The sequence below is a fragment of the Xenopus laevis genome, chromosome 5L (genome assembly GCF_017654675.1).
Source record: "Xenopus laevis strain J_2021 chromosome 5L, Xenopus_laevis_v10.1, whole genome shotgun sequence".
Classification (NCBI taxonomy): Eukaryota; Metazoa; Chordata; class Amphibia; order Anura; family Pipidae; genus Xenopus; species Xenopus laevis.
This window is the reverse complement of record NC_054379.1, coordinates 114,403,935-114,426,309: the sequence shown is the minus strand read 5'-3', so window position 1 is coordinate 114,426,309 and position 22,375 is coordinate 114,403,935. Positions and strand designations below refer to the sequence as shown.

Below are 22,375 nucleotides of genomic sequence, written 5' to 3'. Positions count from 1 at the left end.
TAATGAGCCCCTGAGGATTACTTTGCTCCTTCTGTTCTAATTCAGTGGAGTATGCTAGTTCTCTGTCAAGCCTTAGATCAGTATTCGATTTTTTTCTACGTTTTAAGATCACTGAGAAATACAGATCAGACACAGCAGGCTGACATATAGGTTTTGTGGACTATTGGACAATTGACAAACAAATGTATGTTACATATCCCATGTAGTTCAAAGATAATTTGTCACAATAATTCACTTCACAGAGTTGGATGTGATGTGGCTTGCAAAATTAATGAAATTGATTTAAGATTTTAATGACAAACCTCTGCTTTTTTTTTAAGGCTTCAAGATAAGGTCCAGGAAACTATAGAGGCTCTAAGAGTTGCAGGAATAAAAGTATGGGTACTCACTGGAGACAAGCACGAGACTGCTGTGAGTGTCAGCTTATCTTGTGGACATTTCCACAGAAATATGAATATCCTGGAACTTGTGCAACAGAAAACAGATAGAGAATGTGCAGAACAGCTGAGACAGCTTGCAAGAAGGTAAGCAGGAAACGCAAAGTTTCACGTTAAGTAAAAATTACATGTTTCTAATTGTGTTCTTGATAATTTGCTTGCTTCTTGCATTCCTTGTCTTTTCTAAAGTTTCTGTGTCCTGTGTTTGTTTACAGCAAATTGCTGCTTTCACTAATGGGGGTTGCCATATTTAGCTAAAGCCTAATTGCTTTTTCTCTTTCAACGAAATATAGAATTTTAATACTTTGGTAACCTGAATTGGCTAATTGGACCCACTGTTAGTAGGTTCATCCCCCTGTTGCTAAATTCATTTTAAATAGTTCTTGGACCTACCATAACATATATTTTTTTTAATCAGTTTGTATTAAAAGTTAAGTTTTATTTGGTTCCTTGAGTCATCGGATCCTTTGATGGGGTGGTGCAATCTTAAGGGTTAGCTTTTCATTTATTTCACTATTACTTATTCCTATAACCCTGCACACCATTCACTGTTTCTCTCACCTGATGGGCAGTGCTCCCTAATCTATATCTATTCATATGTTTAGTTACAGCCTTCAGACCTTGTGTTGCTAGAATAAATATAGTTTCTTCACAATATTGTAACAAGCAGAACTATAACATGGGACAACTCTTGACCTAGGTTTTTACTCCGTACCCCCAACTCTCATATGTATTTATCTTAAAATACCATGTACTTTATACCAAAATGTATCTTCTAAGTAAACATTCCTAACTTTCAAGGGCCATATGTTTTGTAGTATTTTGGGCTTTATGTTGAGACAATGATGAGTGCATAGGGGGATTTTATCTGTCCGAATATAGCAGCCCATTGTGGAGCTATTAAATCTTCTGCCTTCTCCCATTGTTAAGCAGACTTGTGGGAAGGGGCTTGGGGATCAGATTGAAGATAAATGGACTTGTCAGAATGTTATAGCTTTCCACTGAATATTAAAAAACATTGTCTGGATTTGTCTAGGTTGACAGATGACCATGTTATACAGCACGGGCTGGTTGTTGATGGAGCCAGCCTTTCTCTTGCACTCAGGGAACATGAAAAGCTGTTCATGGATGTCTGTAGAAATTGTTCTGCAGTTCTGTGCTGTCGGATGGCTCCTTTACAGAAAGCAAAGGTAAACTAATGGTTTCATATTTTGAGTTTAACTTTTGAATAACTGAGCTTAGCTGATCTGGTATGGATTTCAGGTTGTACTCCTTTACTCTAACAAAGAATGTTACTGTAAATCATTAATAAATTAACATTCCAGTCAATGCTCCAACCTCATAATTTAGCCTTGAAGAGATTGATGAAAATTATAGAATTTTATATCTTTCTCAATTGTAAATGCAGCATTATTTCGAAATGTTGTAATTCAATGGAGTTACATGGACTTCAAGAAGAAAGAAACAATTACCTAATCCCCAGACTCCTTGCATCAGAACTCCCCTTCCCCTTTCTTTCTTCGCACCACCTTTACTGTCAGAAGTGTCTCTATCTCTGCATCTGATATAAAAATGCATAGTTGCATAGTGGGGTTGGCAGGCACCCACTTGTGACACTTTAGATACTTCTGTCAGATTAAAATATGTTTGCAGTTGCAGCCAGTCCCAGACTGAGCTTCAGTGCTTCAATCTGCCGGCAGCTCTTACAGAAGAGGAGCCAAGGTGACACGTCTTTCCCACTGAATTTTTATATTCGGTGCACACAAAGAGACACCTTTAAATGTAACATGTCCTGCTGAGAGGGAGCGGTGCAGGTGGAGGGTTTCTTTATCATTTCAGTGCCCTATGAATAAGTTATTTTGGAGTACAGATTTAAATTTTAAATGTTTTTTTTTTTACTGCAGGTAGTTAGACTACTAAAAACATCTCCAGAGAAGCCTATAACCCTAGCTGTTGGAGATGGGGCAAATGATGTCAGCATGATACAGGAAGCTCATGTTGGTATAGGTATGTCACTATTTGGGGTTTGGGTGTTTTGCACATAGCAATGTTCTTACCATGTTGTTATTTAATTCACACAATTTCTGTGCATTTATTTTTCTACACTCTTGTATTTGTAGGAATAATGGGAAAGGAAGGCAGGCAAGCTGTACGGAACAGTGATTATGCAATTGCAAGATTTAAATTCCTCTCAAAATTGCTTCTGGTGCATGGACACTACTACTATATTAGAATAGCTACCCTTGTACAGTACTTTTTTTATAAGGTATGTGCTCTTTCATGTATTGGCAATTATTGAGGCCCTTTTGTGGCAGTGTTATGGTTATCATTTGAATGGAACAATGAACTTCTCATCTATCAGTTTATTGTAAATCTATTACATCAGTGCATATTTTTGTATCTCCACGCTGGATTAGGGTTAAAGAACCATTCTTTCTCACTTGTACTGGGTCAGCTGTACATCACTGGAAATAAGTGCCCCATAACAGAAAATCATACGTGACTTTCATCGCTGACCGTTATAACCTCATCTTATCCCCCTCTAAAGCTCATTTTAATAACCTAGTCCTCCATTGAAATTCCATGCAAGAAATTCTTTGACCAGGACTTATTAGTATTTAGTGACTTTGCACATGTTATGCATTTTTTTTTTCATGCAGTCTTATCAAACGTATAAGCAAAGAGTATTTTGCTAATTGTTTTTCTCTTTTTGCAGAATGTGTGTTTTATTACACCTCAGTTTTTGTATCAGTTCTATTGTTTATTCTCACAGCAAGTAAGTGGAATATTATGTGTTTTTCAGTAATGTTTTAGGTTTGTGCTGAAGGCGAGAACAAAATAGTTTTGTTTATGAAATAAACAGTATTGGGCTGGTTAAGCATTTAACGGCTAGGAAGCCCTGTCAAATATGTTCTCTAAACAAAAAGCAAAGTATTTTTATTTTAATCTTCAGCTGGGATCTTCTAATTCAGAGAAAATATGGCTATGGCTGCATTCGGATGTTTCTCAGCCTGTGAATAAACGCAGGCTGATCAGCTTTTGTGCTCAAATCAAGGCGCAGATTTCAGCATTAAAACATCTGAGTAGGCATTTCCTCCATGTGCTTACATCTGTTGTAACTATTCAGTACAACTCTCTTATATTCAGGGTTAGATGACCTACCAGAGTTCCTTGGTATCAGATTCTTGCACAGCAGCGATGTAGTTCCACACAATCCTTTGCTGCTAATAACTTTATTTAGGAGAGATGCATATCAGTAATGCAGGAACATGCAGCTTTAGAGAGAGCTCACACATACTTACTGCAACAGGAACAGGAAATTACTCCAACCAGGAACACCGACAGAACTAATAACAAATCACTTAAATCACACACACAGGAAATTGCATGGTAACATGTGGCATATGCATTCTGGGAACGGTGGTATTCTGTATACCATAACTAACATATTACAGATCTGTAATAAAGATTCAACAGCATCTGGGCAGACAGAGTGCAGGCAAAGAAGCATGCGTTTATCTGTGTGTATTTAGAATCGCTGGTTAACTGCATCACCACGTTCGGGAAATACTATCTTGGAAAAGCAATGATTCGTTTATAGATAATGATGTCTTGAAAAGCTTTGATATGACCACTTGTCAGACTATTAACATGAAAAAAACCTAAGTATAATAGCTAGCCGTTTTAAAAAAAAATGCTTCATGTAAAAACAGGTTTTTGTTTTTTGGGGGGGGGGGGGGTAGTGTCACTCGAAGCCACTTTTCAAGTAACTTTAAAAATATTAGTTAAGGTTATTTATAATTAATTCTGGTTTTGAAACAATTTAGCCAAAGTTGATTCTCCTCCAGATCTGTTAATCGGCTGTTTCTGCTTCATCGTATCAAAATGTAGGTTCTTTCAAAATCACATTTCCATTTGTCCTTGGGTGGAAATCCCCCATCAATTCACTTTTTAGGATTGTAACATGTTTTAGGTGTTAATATAAAGTTGTAGTTGAATTTTAACATACCTTCTGTTTTGTTTTTTCCAGACACTGTATGACAGTGTATACCTGACTTTGTACAATATTTGTTTCACCTCCTTACCTATTCTAATGTACAGTCTGTTTGAGCAACATGTGCATCCACATGTTTTACAATCAAAACCTGGTCTCTATCGGTAAGTATCTTAATATAATCATAGTTTCCTTAATGCCAGTATAGTTATGAGGGGATTAAAAATAAATTCAGATCATGAAACTCTGAGGTCACTTTTGAAATCTTTGAAGCAGGTAGTTGAATTCAATTTTCAGTAGTGGACTTTACATAACTATAATTAAAGTCAATTCATTCACATCATTGTTCTCTTCACTTTTTATCGTATTATGGTATGGTGATGTGTCCTAATTATATCATGGCATTGCAACATTAACAATAAACCTGTACATAGTTGCTACTGTATATCCTATTGTTTAAGTGCTAACATTTTGAGTGTTAAAGGGATACTGTCATGGGAAAAAGGAAAATTTCAAAATGAATCAGTTAATAGTGCTGCTCCAGCAGAATTTTGCACTGGAATCCATTTCTCAAAAGAGCAAACAGATTTTTTTATATTCAGTTTTGAAATCTGACATGGGGCTAGACATTTTGTCAATTTCCCAGCTGCCCCTGGTCATGTGCCATGTCAGCTTTCTAATTTGAATATAAAAAAATCTGTTTGCTCTTTTGATAAATTAATTTCAGTGCAGAATTCTACTGGAGTAGCACTATTAACTGATGCGTTTTGAAAAAAACATGTTTTCCGATGACAGGATCCCTTTAAGGAAATGAAGATGAACCTGTAAAAAGAGTTTCATTTCATAGAATGATATGACCTGTTTGTTTTTCCCTACAGAGACATCCGTAAAAATGCCCTTCTTGGTTTTAAACCATTTCTTTACTGGACCCTTTTGGGCTTTGCGCATGCCTTTGTGTTCTTTTTTGGGTCATACTTTCTAATGGGGGAGGACACATCCCTACTTGGAAATGGCCAGGTAAGAAATATCTTTAAAACTCACCCTTTGACTTTTCCGCACATTTGTAAAATATTTACCAGTGTACACAATATTCATAATGTTTGGGCATGATGAATGTTGTTGGCTTATTAATGCTTAAGACTAAAGTAGAAAATAAACTAAAATGTATTCTTATAAAAAACAAGTTTCCCCTGCTGTGTTAAACAAGGAGTATATTGCCCCTTTAATAGTACCAAATAGTTAATGTAAAAAGCATTTGTAAATTATACCTGTGTAAACAATGTTGAAGGAGAGCCGCTTGCTATATTCAAAGCTTTTTTTTCTTTTATTTTCATAAAGTATAAGCTTTAGATTTATGCTTTTGTATTGAGTACAGTCAGTGTACACTGTTTTGCCAGTGTATATACATAGTCCATATAAAGTTTTAGCGTACCAAATGGTTACACTTGAATTGCCGTCTGTTTTTTTACTATTGCTTTATCTTTTGGCTCTACTTCTCTTCCCTTTTCCTCCTTTCCATGCTGTGCATGCCATCAGATTTTGAAACCTAACAGGCAACTGGTAAGAGTATGATTGAAGGGATAGGAGCTATATGTTGCATTCCACACAGCTCCAGTAACAGCCTTCTATTAAAATAAAAAAAAGAAATTACAGAATGACAGATGTATCATTGGTGGTCTGTCCCTGATTTAGTAAATTACAAAAAAATGAAACAGCCAGCCAAGCTATTCTTTTACAGAAGGCTTGTATTGGTGCAGAGAGAGTCTTTATATGTTTTATCAGACCTTTAAAGAGAAACCGCACCTACTAAAATAAGTGCTTTAGCTTTGATGTGACTCTCTTACATGTCAGTATACTGTATATATGTAAATATAAAAAGGATGCATTGAACCCTTTCATTCTATAGGAAGTTTCTCTTTAAAGATTTCTTATAAAGAGATGTTTTGTGAGTTTTGTGTTCCTATCCATTTCATGTTTAGTTGAGAGCAGAAATATAGACAACGTTTTTCCAGTATCTTTCCTTTAAAAATTGAATAATAATTTGCTATTTGAATGCGTATGTACAGCTTAACTCTAGTTAAAAATAAGCTCTGTAAAGCTGTTGAATCAAATGTACACGAATGTCTGTCCAATCAACGTTCCGTCCCTTTAATCACAGGTGCCATTTTTACCCCCCATTGCATACAGTTTACTAGCAGTCACTAGTGGTATCAATAATAGAATATTATAGTAGGAGAAATGCAACTTTAATATTGGGAAGAAATATTGCTTTATTAAAAAAGAAAAATCATTACTCCTTTAGTAAATAAGCCCTTATCTGTAAGTGTTTTATTAGTTTTTCTTTGGTAGTGCAAATATCTGTATGTAATCTTGTAAATGCATATAATTCATACCTCTGAAGAAAGTAAAGAGCATTTAATGGTTGCAGCACTGAGAAAATATTTCATCCATTTTAATTTGATATTGTGCTACTGAAAATGCCTTCCCCTTTAAACAAAATGGGGATTGTTTGTCCACATACAAGTATTGCAGTATATTTATGTTGGCCAAATTACAAATTCATCTGGTTCCTTAAGAATTCCAGTATTTCATTATGCATTTTTTTTAGTGGCGCTAAGTTTACCTGCACAGAATATTGCTCTTTTTTTGTATTATTATTATTATTATTTTATTTTTTAATTACTGTTTTCTTTGATACATGAAAAGATTTGGTTCAATGTTTTGTGTTAAGTGAAATTTGTCTTATTTCATGGTGTCTGTTTATTGTCCATCCTACACGGATAAAGGAGCTGTTTACATTTAGCTTAACTTTTCATATGATGTAGGGTGTAAAAGTCTGAGATCCTTTGCAATTGACTTTTTTTTGCTTTTTAAAATCATTTTGCCTAGCTGTTTCGCCATTCTTCAGCCTAAAAAAGTGGAAGGTTAAGTGAGACCCCAGTTAACAATATAAACAGTCATTAAAAAAAAGTTGCACGTTGTGTTGAAATTACCTACATAAAGCTAATTTTAAGGGGTTTCTGCTTACAGGGACATTAGTAATTGCGTCTTGTAGCTGCCTAGATATACATTGCATTCATTTCTATTCGAAAAGTGGGCTGAGTTTGCCCACATAGGAAGCAATGAAACTTTTTAGCCAAATACAAGTATCTAGTTATGGAGTTCCCGGTGTGATCTTACCCATAAATTGTCGGGTGGGTTGTGCACATATCCTGCTGTTGGGCTCTAGTTTACAGAGGGGTTTAGGTCTATGTAGTGTATGTATACGTTTACCAACAATTGCTTATAATATAATCTGTAAAAGATAATTACATCATGTTTTATCTTGCTGTAAGTTACAATTTTCGACTTATAGAAACTATTTAAGGAACATTTTTACACAGATTTAGCTCTGATGATAAAACTGCTCTTCCGAAGTAGGCTCCTGGATTGTATAATGGTTTTGGATGGAGATTGTTCAGAACTACACTTTTTAAAAACATGTTTCTTGTTTTATTTTCTAGATGTTTGGGAACTGGACTTTTGGGACGCTGGTATTTACCGTAATGGTCATTACCGTTACCATGAAGGTAGGATGTTGTTTGGTTTTTTTCATAAGTTTTTAATGTATAAAACAAGGAGACTGTTCTGAAGTGTTTGTTGCAGATATGTTACTTAACAAACAAACCCAAAGCACAAAATACACAGGATTGGCAGTCATTTCAATTCTATCACCTTTTTAATGTATTCAGACAAGTATTCTAAAGGAAGCCAAGTTATTGCCCTACCTCTGCATGATTTGCTATTGCAAGCTTTGCTGGTGTTCAGTGGATTCTAGCAGAGGAGCTTCAGTGGTTATGGCTATAGCAATGCAGGTCTTCTGGGCCCTGGTTCATTTGCTCCCCTCATCGTTACTCCACTGGTCTTTAACCACACTCCCATGCAATTAAAAAATAAAATAAAAACAATTGTACATAAGAAATGTAAATACATTCTGTTTTCTTCCAGATGGCGCTTGAAACTCATTTCTGGACATGGATAAATCACTTTGTTACTTGGGGTTCCATTGCATTTTATTTTATATTTTCTCTCTTTTATGGTGGAATCATCTGGTAGGTGAAGCAGAGAGCACAAACTTTACTGTTTGTTTACTAAATAGTTGATGTGTGAGATAGCTTGAGATATCGGATTTGTTAGGTAACTGCATTATTGCAACAGATTCCATTAATATGTTTGTAATAATCTTGACACTTCTGTAGATCTATAACTATGAGTAAGTCTTTGGATTATATGAAATGGATTTGTTATGGGTTCATGTGAACCTCTTATTGACAAATCCTGGCAAGGAAAATGTAAATCCTATATCCCAATATATTACACACTGCCCAGTGATTCCAATTGATGACTTCAAACTTTCACTGAAGTTTCACCCAGGTATATTTCTGTCAGATACGATGCCTTTATCTTCTTAAAGGTTCCCGGTCCCTTGCGGCTGTCTGGACTATAGGGATGTTTGGTCTAGTGGAGCCGGCAGAGCTATACCCCAGCATGAAGGGAGCCCAGGCAACCCACAGGGATTTACACTTTTTCTTGTCCTTTAAAAGCTTGCTCAAGCTTAAAAATTATTAAATAGATATTCTGTGTTTTATTTACTGAACTTACTTTACCAGCAGAGTTCAGCATCCCTATAACTTTAATGATACATCTCGTCAAATTTGTCCACAGAAGTCTTGGATATTATCAGGCCATCTTACAATTGTTAATGTTAAGCATAGTATGCTGTGAATCAGCTATGATCTCCCTGGGCTAAAAAGGAATCCCAAAACACGTGTAGCCTTTTTAAGCCTAGTTTGTAAAGCTGTAGTTCTCTCTTAATTAGGTTGTTTTTAATTGACTGCATAAAAAGAGCCTTTCATAGTGTGTGTGTGTAATAATGTGTTCTTTTAAATGGTTATGTTGAGCACTTTCAAGTTTGAAATAATTTAATTAAAATATTGTGCACCTATAGTTACTTCCTTGTTTACTTTTTGTATCTAAATCATTGATATCAGGCTGTTATTAATGTTGTTGCTTTAGAAGTCCTTTGATTTATGGCATGTACACACATTTATTTAGACTTTATATACATAGATACACACACAAATGTGTACACGTGTTTGTATGTGTGCCACCTTGTAGTTACTAAGCAGTAATCACTCCTGAATGCTTACCTATGTGTTTTTGTTGTGTTTTGCAGGCCGTTCTTGCACACCCAGGACATGTACTTTGTGTTTGTGCAGCTGCTGTCCAGTGGTTCTGCTTGGTTTGCTATAATCATCATCATCATATTCTGCCTCTTTTTTGACGTCATGAAGAAGGTGGCATACCGACACCTGTATCCAACATGCACAGAAAAGGCTCAGGTACTGAGAAATGCATATAGGAGCTATTATTTTAGTGATTATTTCATTGTGCACTTGATGTATGCTAAAATGTATACTTGACTTATCCATAAAGTTAGGGATGTATTCCTTCACTGCACTCTAAATGCAATATCTCTGTACGACTGAAGAATATTAAGGAAATATAAACGGATGTAAGTAATAGCCATGGATATTAAACTTTTGGATCCCATCTGTTAATGAACTACAACTTTTAACTCTATACAAGCCAAGGAAACAATGGGTGCTATCATTAAAGGCAATACCTAGACTAGCAATTTAAGGGGGTACTCTAAGGATAAGAACATGCTCTTACTAGTGTAGTACGGTAATCTTCAAGAGCACCTGACTGTGCCCCAGTGATATTTCTATTTGTGGCAGGAAAAATATTGTGCCCTAAGCTAAAGCAAGTAATGTACAAAGTACTATTTTATACCATAGAAAACAGACCACATATTACGACTGAAAGTAGTAAATTGTGGAACGATACCATTTTTGTTCCCCCGATAACTAAGAAAATGTTCTTTGCAGTAATAGTCTAATATTGTCCTCTTGAAAGGAATTCACCTTTTTTTAGTCGTAACTTTCTACCCCTCCTCATTTTTAACAACAAATATTACATTTTCTGCTCCTCTACATTAATTGGTGGGCTGCTAACAAGAAATTCTTCCATCCGTCATGCTGGTTTTCATATTTTTTATTTCAAAAGGTTGTTTTAGTTCTAGAAACCTGCTTCAAATGCTTTATTGCAGTTTTGCATTTGAGATACCAAATTTATTATTAGGTTGTTTTTAAAATTCTGTTTGGTCTATAAGGTATTTTTAGCATATGGCTGTTTGGTAACCCTAAATTAATCTTTGAACTATTAGTAAAAGTGAGTGAATTTTGCTGGTTGTGCCTTATATAGCCTTTGAGGTTCTGGGAAGTGCACTACTTTACAGCTTGTTCTGTTGTATAGTAGAATGCTTGCAAGAGTGAATGACAGCATGTCATTTTAAGGCTCATATTTTCTGAAATATGGATGCTTTTATTCATCGTTAAACTCTAATGCAAAATTATTCAGATCTTGGACCAGTTCTGTAATGTTACTGAATAGCAAATCATAACTGGGCAAAGCAAATAACAAAGCCTTTTCCCACCTCACAGCACAGTTCTTTTCATGCTTTTTGTCAAGAGATACTTTTCACTCAGGGTGGTTTGTTTTTCACGTAATGGCTCATTTTGTGCCGCCTTCCTGTACAGTCAAGTGTTATCAAGACTGGGCTGATATGACTAGGCAACGTTTAAAGTAAAAATGGAGGTGGTAGCCCAGTGCTACTAAATTTAACCAAAGAGCATATGTCAGTTTTTTTTGTTGATAAAGTGGAACTACACATACTAAATGAGAACTTAACGTGCAGAGAATTCATATCCCAATAACCAACCAATTGGTCACCTGACAGGAAATAATGCAGGTTCTAAGGGCATTTTTTTTTAAACACACATTTGAAACTCAAGTTTGAGCTCTCTTAAAGGAGAATTCAACCCTGTATATAAAAAAAAAAGCCCTGTAACCCCCCCCCCCCCTCCAGGCTAACTGCCTCTCCGGGGAAATGCCCCATACTTTATACTTACCCCTCGGCACAGATTCTTCCAGCGGAGTTTCGCGTGTCCATCTTCCGCGTCCTCTGTAAGCTAACTGGGAGATCAGTATGTCGGCGCATGCGCAGTTGGAGCAATTAGCCGGTTCTCGACAACTGCGCATGCACCAAAATTGACGGAGATTGCTGATCTCCCAGTCAGCTTACCAAGGACCCAGAAGATGGATGCGCTGGCAGAATCTGCGCCTGGGTGGAGGAGGGAGGGTGGTCTACCTAGGGTGGGGGGTACAGGGGTTTTTTTAGGGATGCACCGAATCCACTTTTTTGGATTCAGCTGAACCCCCGAACCCTTCGTGAAAGATTCGGCCGAATACCGAACCGAATCTGAACTCTTTTTGCATATGCAAATCAGCGAGGTGGAGGGAAAAAACTTCCATTTTTTGTGACGAAAATTCACATGATTTTAAGGATTCGGGTTAGGCCAGGCTCAAGGATTCGGCTGAATCCGAATCCTGCTGAAAATGGCCGAATACCGAACCGAATCCTGGATTCGGTGCATCCCTAGTTTTTTTTATACAGGGTTGAATTCTCCTTTAAATGCATTAGCTAGTTGCATTCTACTCCATTCTTATCTCGTCACATTTCCTTGTGCCTGACACATGTTCAGAGATCAGTGGAATATGTGAAGAGATCAGTGGAATAGAGGGTTACGTTTGGAATTGACAAAAGAGCCCTAAGCTGCTTTTAAAAAATATACACACAACACACTATTTTTGTCTTTTTTCCCTCTGGTTTATCAGACAATTAATAGACTTGCTAAAATGCCTCTGTCTATCCTTTGGCTGATGTACCCCCAATTATGTCCCCTCGTTTTATGTGGGCGCATGTTTCTCATATCAACCAGAGTTGGGCTTTAGTGCATCATATGGCAGTGTTTCCTTATGGAATTTTTAACGTACTGTAAAAACAGTTTTTATATTTTTATAATAAAATAGCCCAGTATAACTATGGGTTCTTTTATGTGATATATTTTCATAGAGCATAGTTCAGGGGTATAGGATCCTGTAAATCAATATCACATAAATATATCACAGAACAAAATTCAGTTAATTTTTTTAGAAAATTGGCCTTGGGTCTGAATTATTTTGCATTGCACTTTATTATTTTTAATATGTGTCAGTGTCACTAATGTTTAAACACAACACTTGGTCATGAAAAAGTAAGTACATCCCGTGGCAATTTTGTTTTTCAGCATACAGGTATTTCATCTTCATTTAAACAGTATTAAAAGGTGAAGGTAAAATAACAAATACAAACTTATCTTTATATACTGTTAGTGAAGATCAAATTGTTCACATTACTTTTTCACATGACTGTGTTAAAGAAGGAAAAAACCTAATGATGTTGTCTTATCATTACTCAGCTTTTTTTTTTACTTTTTTAGTTGCATGTATATAAATATTTTCCTCTAAAAAAGTGTTTAGTTTTATTTCAGTTAAGCCACAAAGTAAGGAAGAATAATCACAAAACGAGTTACCGCTTGGAATATTACATATTGCAGTCTTTTGTATATTTTCTCAGTTCTTTAACTTAATATTGACTATGAAATGTATTCTGGCATTTTTCTACAAAATTCTTTGCTTTTTAGTGCAAAAGGTTTCTTACATCAGTGGTATATAGGTGGATGGGACAGAATTCGTAAGTTCACCCCAGTTCAATTGACGGCTGCGTTTTTAAGAGAGGTTGTTTTTACTAATTCAGTTATTTGATTCCCAGGTTGAGGAACACAAAATGCCAAAAACGTAGTGAATACTTTACTGTATTCAATTTTTTTTCTCAAAACAAATCCAATCCCAGGTTTATTTTATTGTCTTCATTTTTTTTCTTTTTGAGAAGTTCTTCCCCATGTGTTAAAATTGCCTTTGTGAAGTTAATTCTTTTTATTTACGTGCTATATGTCCCATCCCTTTTCTGTCCACTTGTAGATGTTTGCCAGCAGAATTACTTTAAGTGACGAGTACATCGCCCTGCAACCTCTGTCACGGGCAAGGAATCAGCTGAGCAAAATTAGGTAGAGTAGGAGGGGATCCATTTTTCTGCATGAGTAGAGAGAACTAACCAGCTCTGAGAGAGATGGAGAAGGCATGAGTTTTTCTACTAACATCCAAACTGGCAGTTGTTTGCTCGGCATTTGCTTCCGTGTGTTTGTTTTACCTGGTCATGTTAAGGAGTGCATGCAGTGCATAAAAGCCCTCGCACGACTCCAGAAACATCCCTTCCACATGCTCTTATTTCATTATTTCTTATTTCATTCCATTTCAAAGCATGGATTTTGAGTGCTTGAAAATACTCTATAAAATTCCGCATGTTGGATGATGCCAGGCTACATAAGGCAGGACCATGACTTAATTATTTGATTTTTTTTTTTTTCATTATACAAGCTGCTTCTGTGCTTATTGCTTTTGTTGTGTCTCCTTTTCCGGAATATGACTTGGAAAACTGTTTTTATTGCTGTTCTATATCTGCACTCGACATTATTGAACATGAAGATTGAGTAAACAACAAAATGGCTGGTAAAGGTGTTTCCAAACTGTATACCAGCAGGTTTGCTGCTATTGCTGATCTGCAGTACCCCATACGTTATTTTAGCCAACACCACTAGGTACATCTGGTAGACCTATTGCTCTTCAAACTGGTGTCCAGTCCCCAGAATATTTTTTATTACTATGCCATCTGTCATGCGGTTTAAGTGGTGTATTTGTGTTTCAGGTCAGCATTACACATTTCATGTTGTTTTGTGTACATATCATTATTATTGCCTCTCACCCAGTACCACTCCATATTTATTCATTTAGAAGTATGATCAAACCTGTTCTGTGCCTTCCCCTGCCCACATTATTTTGTATTCCTACGTGAATGTCACACTCCTTCACAGTCCCAATCAAACTAAGGCTTGTGTCAAAAAGCTTTTTTTGTGACTTTTTTTAATTCATGAGCTAATTGTCTAAGAAATGGGCAGTACTATGGCTGTTACAGAACAATTCCTGATGGCACAGTGCCCCACCCAGGTAAGATGCTCAATACTAGGTTTTATAGTTCTGCTACAAAAATTTTCTTTTTTTGTGGTTCCCATGACTCCTGTAAAAAATACCCCTGTGCACTAAATAATTCTAGTCTAATTGTTCTCTGTAAATGTAAATAGTTCAGCTGCCATAGTTTTGTCACATCTCTGTAGAGATAATGAGAAGACTTAAGGTTGCCATCCAATCAAAGCTGCCTTCTCGGTCCCTCCAGACCAAGCTGTTGGCTTATTGGCTGTGTATGCACCCCATGACTGATATCTAGATGAATATCAGGCAGATATTAATTGGACAGGTTTGAAAATCCCACTGAATGGTCCTGTCGGAGGTCCTTTCCTGTTGGACAGGCTTCTGTAGGATCCAGTGCAAGATCCAGTCATTGGGGCCTTGGACCAATGTTTGGATCAGCCCAGTTTATCTTGTGCATGGGGCCAAATCAGATCCTCTCATTCTGTCAAAAGTAGAGATCTGACATTGTATGGCCACATTTAGGTTTTTTTCCCTGCTGCAGAGAACTTATAGTGGCTGTTACAGATCCCCAGGTGTCATACCCCTGGCTACTATGGCTACTTTAAAGGTGGATTATAATACAGTAGGGCTGTGGTGATTGGGTAGGTTGTTGACAAAAAGTCAAGAACTTGCTCTTACATGTGTGAATCTGCAAATAGTCCATAAAACCCTTTAATACCTTTATTAGGGAGTCAAGAGGCAAGCCTTCAGGCCAACAATTTGGTGACCAGCGGCTGACCTTTGGCTCTGATTCCGTGGTCAGAAGCAGTCCTTGACTAACTTTTTTCCAGCCTTAACTCTATGAATGAGCTTCACTTGAATCCCAATTAAGTAGGGCTAAAGTTTTTGTATCATACACTGGAAAACAAGTGACCGAGTAGACAGTGTCTGCATGTGTATGGACACATTTACTCAATTTACTACAATCTCATTCCATGAAAAAAATGTCATGTGAATGGCAGCAAATGTTGTTCTGAAACCTGAATATATCATTCAGCATTAACAGTGACTTCCCAGATGTGCAGGTTCCCCTTGACATTTGCACTAATGCACCCCCATACCATCATGAGACATTTGCTTTTGAACTGCATGCTGATTACAGGCTGATTGGTCCTTCTCCTCTTTAGCCTTGGTGTCCATGATTTCCAAAAAGAATTTCAAATTTTGATTTGTCAGACTACAGGACAGTTTTTCCACTTTGCCCCAGTCCATCTGAAATTAACTTTGGCAAGTTTCTGGATCAAGTTTATATATGGTTTCTCTTTGCATGGTAGAGTTTCCCTTTCTGAAGTATTCCTGAGCCCATGCACTGATTTCCATTATTGCGATTTTAATGCAGTGTTGCCTGAGGGCCTGAAGATCATGGCCATCCATAAGATCTCGGCCTTGTCCCTTTATGTTGAGGAACGCTGTTCTTAAATTGTTGCAATATTTGCCCATGCAGTGTTCCACATAATGGTTGTCCCCCCTTTCCATCTTTACTTCTGAGAGACCCAGCCTCTCTGGGATCTGCTCTTTTTAGCATTACACAACTTCTTCAGTCCATTGCTGCCCCTGTTCCTAACTTCTTTTTTTTTTAATGTTGCTGGCATTAGATTCAAAATGAACATGTAGTTTTTTTAGTAAGCAATGATCCTTTATTTCAAAATTGGACAGTTTTTGTACTGTTTGCAATTAAATATAGGGTTACATGATCTGCAAATCATCCTCTCTCTTTTTATTTACATGTTTATAGTGCCCCAACTTTTTAAAAACTCTCTTTAAACGGTAATGCAGGCAACTAATTTATAGCCCACAGTTGTTGCATGCTGATAGCAAAAGCCATTATGTGTGCGGGGGGAGAGAAGAATCCTTTGTGCAATAACAAATAAATAATTGGTCATTTGCAGGCCCGGACTGGCAATCTGTAGCTTCTGGCAAATGCCAGAGGGGCTGCTATAAGGTGCCATAGAAAGTCACTATTTAGTGGGCTAACAAGGGCTTTTTAAGCCTCTGTGTGGGCTGATTGGGCCTCTATGTAGCTGAAATGCCAGGTCCTATTTTAATTCTCAGTCCAGACCTGGTCATTTGGATAGGTGTAAAACCTTTTCCATATCATTTTTTTAATCTCAGTTTGTTAATGGAGCAAATAACACATTTTCAATAAGATTTGCCGAAATACAGTTTCTTTTTAAAAGTAAATGTTGTAATCGGGTGGAAGGTTCATTCACCTAGTTTGACCAGGGCATTAACACCATTAAAGGGGAAAATTAAAATTTAATATAAGCTCTGGCATACTGAAATAAGAAGCTTTCTAAATACAATCAATAAAAAATTCTGTACTATTTCTGAAATAATTAAGTTTATTTTTACTATTCCTCTCTCAGCATCTGTTTCTCTTCATTCTGTCTTCATGCAGGAGTTGGGTGTCAGATATTTATTGACAGTTGGATCCAATATATCTTATAGGGGGGCTCCTTTTGTCTAGAAGATGTATTAGAGCTCACTCTATCAAAATCAGCAGACCTCATGTCTCTCTACATGCAGAATTTGTGCAAAAAGCAGTTATTTTGTTTGTATTGGAATCCGTTATTTGAGTGAGTTCTAATACATCTGCTAGGAAAGGAAAGCTCCCCTATAAAATATATTGGATCTAACTGTCAACGACTATATGAAACCCATCTCCTGCATGAAGAGAGAATGAAGAGAAACAGATGCTGAGAGAGTGAAGATAAACTCCCATTATTTCAGAAACAATGCTGAATATTTAATTGATTGTGTTTATTAAGTTTCTTATTTGTGTGATGAAGTTTATATGAAAATTTTCATTTTCCTAAAAGTACCCCTTTAAATCTACCAATTGATCTAAATCCTCCTCATTTTTCTTTAAATAGAATCTGAGTGCAATCTCTCCAAGATACTCAGGTGGTGGTGACTTGACTTTTTTATCCCTCTAGATGGAAGAAGATAAGGGTTGAGTCAACTCAGCATTTGACTTTGCTGAAAATGACCACAGAGGGTCGGACAATAGACAGTTGCTAGCTGATCCACCAAAGCAACAGTACACTTGAGCAGTCTAGGTAGTACTTGTGTCATGTGATGTGTGGTCACTCGTGGGCATGTTTGTGGACTGCATGCAGTGGCATGGTTACAACATTGTTTTCAAGCCACATCTTGTAATTGTGCTAAACATGGTTCTCCGTTTGTGTTAGTGTATTCATCAATGGCATTTATTTACACAACTAACACTGAATAGAAGTTTTTTTTTTTCTTTCAAATTCAGGTTTCAGTTGTTTTGTAATGTTTACAGTGGTGGGATTCTAGGTATTTCTTACCCTTCAGTCATTTCCTCCAAATGTTTCCATTTACAATGAAATCTAGGCACAACCCCCCCCCCCTCATTTTTTTTTTTAAACAAGTACATTTCTTTATGAATTATAAGAGCAATCCTTTTTGTTGACACTCAGATGAATTTATTGGATTAAGTCCAAGCTGTAACATTTTGCATAGTAGTAATACACCCCCTCTGCCTTCTACTTATTATTATTATTACTGTTTACTGAATTAACTCCACACTTTATGGAAATGTTTAATTATTTGCTGTAGCCTCCATTGATATTTATAGTATAAGGCTGCGGCTTATTAAGGGCTCTTACACAAACAAACACCCGTGTGTAAGAGCCCTTAAGCCCAACTTAAATTGTCCAACATTTGGCCATAGCACCCCATAGTTCATTCAATGGTCAGGGCCCCCCTTGACTCATGAAACGAGTACTGAAATAGGAACAACACTTTCCATCATAGTTATAATAATGTTTAGGGCAACACATGCGTATTTACTCCAAATCTTAACCTAACTGGCCTTTCATGTGTATCTAGGAGAGCCAATTGTCCTCATAATTAGCCTTTCGGCTGAGTTCCACTGCCCCAAACCTTCTGCCCCCTCTCCCAGTGGGGCCAGCCACATTGCTTGGGAACCATTGGCATTTACATTGGGAACCATTGAGGCAAATTCATATCAAAGGGGGTAACACACCGTTTGGAGAACTCTTGTTCACTCTAGCGAATGGTCTTTTTACCTTATGATAAATTTTAATTAGTATTCAATTTGTGTCTTCAAACTGTATGGCAACTACTTATCATCTGTTCTTGTGTCTCTCTATTACACAGGGAAATAGCTGAGCCTCACCGTAACATGGTTCCCTGATAAAAGAAATATACAGGGCATACAACAACAATTAGTTGGTTTCACCAGCACCCGACCTAAAACAGAATAAACTGATTATGCGATGGGTTATCCAGTACATTACTAGGTGATCAGTAATGTAGTTTTATAGTCCTAATGTATGTGCACAGGAGCCTAGCTTTACTGATTTGACATTTACTCACTGGTATAAGGGTTGGCCAGGCATGTTTATACACAGATTATAAATGCACGCTGTTTCAGGTTTCCTGTTATTTTCAGAGTTATTACAAATTTATCGTGCATTTTCAGACATTAATATTCACAGAAAATATGTTTTTAAGACAAACAGGTAATGTATAATGATGTGTTAGTTGAACTACTATCAGCTGTTGCGTAATATGAGCTGTGAATACCTTTATTCTCTAATGAGGCATTGTCCAGCCCTGCTCCAAATTTCCATAGACTAATATTGCCCATTCCCCACTATTTCTATATGGGACAATAACCAGTCCTGACCTGGGAGCCATAAATATCCTTTGGTGGACCACATCTCTCTTTCGGGCCCCTGGCCAAGTAATCATTTGTTTATACACAATTTTACATTCAACCATAGTACTATACATTAAAAAAAAAATATATATATATATATATATATATATATATATATATATATATATATATATATATATATATATAAATTAATCAAGTTATGTCGCACAGCCCAGTTACATTGCGTGGTGCACGTTATCAAAAATTTGATGCTGCCACAGCAACAGAATAAATAGAAAAAAGAAAAAAATAGGCACATCACTCACTCTTGTTGGTGCGATTAGGTGTATTAAAAGCAAATTCTTGATCCCAGCAGTACAACGTTTCAAAGAGCACAGAGTCTTTTTCAAGCACATGGGTTCAATAGTTACAATGAGATACAAATTGGTACAACCCTTTTAACTTATCAAACGAACTCACTAATGGAATATGACATCACAGCATAGTCAATTAAACCTTTAGTAGCTACACCTATGCTACTGCTCCCTTTGTCTTAACATAGGAAATACTCCAAAAGTAAAAAGACAGTGGGAAAACATTATCTATAAAAATACATACAGGTCATAATCCTTAATTAACCCATTGGGGGCTAATGTGTTTAACTGATGGATCCACCATACCTCACGATCCCCCTCGTGTCTAGGTGGAGGGACTTCTTCCAAAACCATGAATTTTAGCTCTGAATCAGTGTCCCTTTTCCACAAAATGTTTGGAAATCGGTAATTTGGAGTTAGACCTTGTAATGGTCAATCTTTGTTGGGATATATGAGTCTTTATCTGCAACGTGGTCTCACCCATATGAGACACGGGCAGACCACAGCATACACCAAAATTTAGATAAACTTGTAAAATGTGGATAGTTAAGTCCTGTTGGTGGATGATGGAAAACCGCACACGTATTGACACAACTACATTGGTTACAAGACAAACAAGGGAACATACCCCATGACCTTGGGCCAATATATGTATGCACCGGCCCCTCATTAGTCTCTGAGCATACCATTATCGTACCAGAGAATTTTTCTCTCTTTATTTTTTTTATACACATTTTTGGTTTTCATTTGAGGGAAACAGAAATCAAATAATAGAGGTTTTTGCTTCTCACCACTGCTGTAACCCTTCTTGCGTATTTTTACATTATAACTAGTAGTTTTTTTTTTAACCTCAAATTGATGCCATCTGTGATTAACAATCATTCCTTGAAGGTTACACTGTTGAAATGCTTTGGGGAAAGAATTGTAACAAGCCTCTGCTGTGTTATTTGTTTGCCAGCTTGCTGAGACAGGATCAGGTATCAACTGCTTGGACTCCATGTGCTGCTACACAAGTTGCGAGGCAGCGTGCTCGCCTGTTAGAAGACTGCTGGAACGATTGATGGGACGATGCAGCCCGCCCCGGGTCAACAGGTGTGGAACCTCTCTAAATAGCCTTTGCTGCCAACGATTCACCTATAAACTGGAAAATGACGAGCCTGCAGCTATAGATGAATAGGAAACCAAATATCCCGTGGTTTGGTATAGTGCATATTCCAATGCCTTGCCAGTAGAGAGTTGAAACAGAATTTATACGTTTTGGGGAACTTTTTAAATCGTATTTTATTTTCAGTGTTCTCTACAGTTTCTGTATATAAAGCATTTGTGTGTGTGTGTCTCTTTTAACTGTATGTTAACTTTCTTTGCTTGCATTTGTCTACGTAGTTCTGGGCATTGTAATATCGGTGTCTGGTTGATTTCATGGACTTTTAATTGATCTGTTTGGGCTACGGTTCTTACACAGATATACAAAAGGTTTTACCTGACATTCGGTCCCGTTTCATTTCCATAAATGTACTGCCAAGAAAAGCATGGCTGCCTTAAGGTTCAGTTCTTACGCTGCAGTAAATAGGAACTAAGAGGCTTGTAGGTACAAGTTATACCCAAGAAAGTCTGCCCTTTGCATAATACTCATGTCAAGTATAAGACACGCTCCCTTCTTTCTTTAGCTAATGACACACAAGTAAACACACTCAGGCCATTTTCTCATGTCATTAATCTGATATAAGAGCTATATAGCCACTTGCCATGTTATTTAATGCTTACAAGTCCTCTTAAAAAGACCAAATGCAGTCAGTACAATTATTTTTGGGTATACTTTACCTTTAAGACACGGGCACATCCTATTGGTTATGCTCCTTTGTGTGTCTCTATATCCATTTTATACAAAAGTGACCCTTTAGTATAAAACCTTTTGTGCATCACCCTCTTCTGTTTAATCAATCTCCTTCATTTCACCAGCCTGGGCTTGTCTAAAGCGTTGATATCTGCTAACGAACTGGAAAATGTGATATTCACATTACATCTTCAAATGATCTATTCCTTAATTGGGACGATTTGTTTATTCCATCAAGTTGCTCCGATTCAATTCATCAGTTTTGTTTTTTTTTTATTAAACGTTACACGTTAATGACGTCCTATACAACGTTTGCCATCCCTGTCCCAGTCGCTTATACGTTGGCTTTGTCCATCCCTTTTTTATGTTAGTGTCCCGTTCCAAGGAGCAATATGCAACTGTCGGTTTTATATTTAGAGCAAATGCTACAAAAAACAAACAAAAAAATGCATATTTTTGGAAGTTATTGTTTGTGTGGAACAAAGCATTAATGAGTAAATATTTATATATAGCATATGTTATGTCTTTTTTTAGTACGGATTCTTATCAGATATCTTCATTTTCATAAATAAAGGCATCCTTTCCAAAATCACCAATGTCCTTTTGTTAGTGGGTTCCTGGTGGTGTCACTGCTAATTCTTTTCCCTGTACAAATCAATTTGCTTTGCTGACTTCTGGGTGCTTTCCGTTCATTACTAAATGCAGTTGAAAGCCGCACGCTGTCCATCATGATGTTATTCTAAGCCTGGCAGACTTTATACAGTTGATATTACCTCATCCTTTTTGGCAAGGACAAAATCGCCTGCGTTTCTGAAAGAGTAATTAAGTAATTTTATAATCTTTCAATGGACGTATGTAAATCTAGGTGAATCGCTGGCTGAAAAATTCAATTTCTTTCTACAATACAAGTCTATAGTGCTGTGATGATACAATTATAAACAGGTTCTGCCTACGTCAATTTATAGCATCAAGCACTGAAACGATGTGGCCTCTTCTCTAACCAGAAGATCCCGT

General features: G+C 36.8%; 1 protein-coding gene across 7 annotated transcripts in view; it reads left to right on the top strand.

Moving 5' to 3' along the window:
- The window catches only part of atp11b.L (ATPase, class VI, type 11B L homeolog), a 64,047-nt gene that overhangs the window by 38,166 nt on the left and 3,506 nt on the right, over positions 1-22,375 (top strand). Inside the window, exons 19-31 of one of the 7 annotated variants that reach the window (XM_041563314.1) lie at positions 321-524; positions 1,474-1,627; positions 2,342-2,444; positions 2,558-2,703; positions 3,154-3,213; positions 4,468-4,595; positions 5,310-5,448; positions 5,968-5,991; positions 7,935-8,000; positions 8,419-8,522; positions 9,647-9,812; positions 13,396-13,481; positions 20,486-20,619. In XM_041563314.1, the coding sequence (XP_041419248.1) occupies positions 321-524; positions 1,474-1,627; positions 2,342-2,444; positions 2,558-2,703; positions 3,154-3,213; positions 4,468-4,595; positions 5,310-5,448; positions 5,968-5,991; positions 7,935-8,000; positions 8,419-8,522; positions 9,647-9,812; positions 13,396-13,481; positions 20,486-20,588 (1,483 nt within the window). In that variant the 3' untranslated portion in view covers positions 20,589-20,619. Of the gene's footprint in view, positions 1-320; positions 525-1,473; positions 1,628-2,341; positions 2,445-2,557; positions 2,704-3,153; positions 3,214-4,467; positions 4,596-5,309; positions 5,449-5,967; positions 5,992-7,934; positions 8,001-8,418; positions 8,523-9,646; positions 9,813-13,395; positions 13,482-17,435; positions 17,573-20,485; positions 21,954-22,375 lie in introns of those variants that run through there. The other 6 variants (XM_041563315.1, XM_041563316.1, XM_041563313.1 and 3 more) reach the window with 6 other exon arrangements.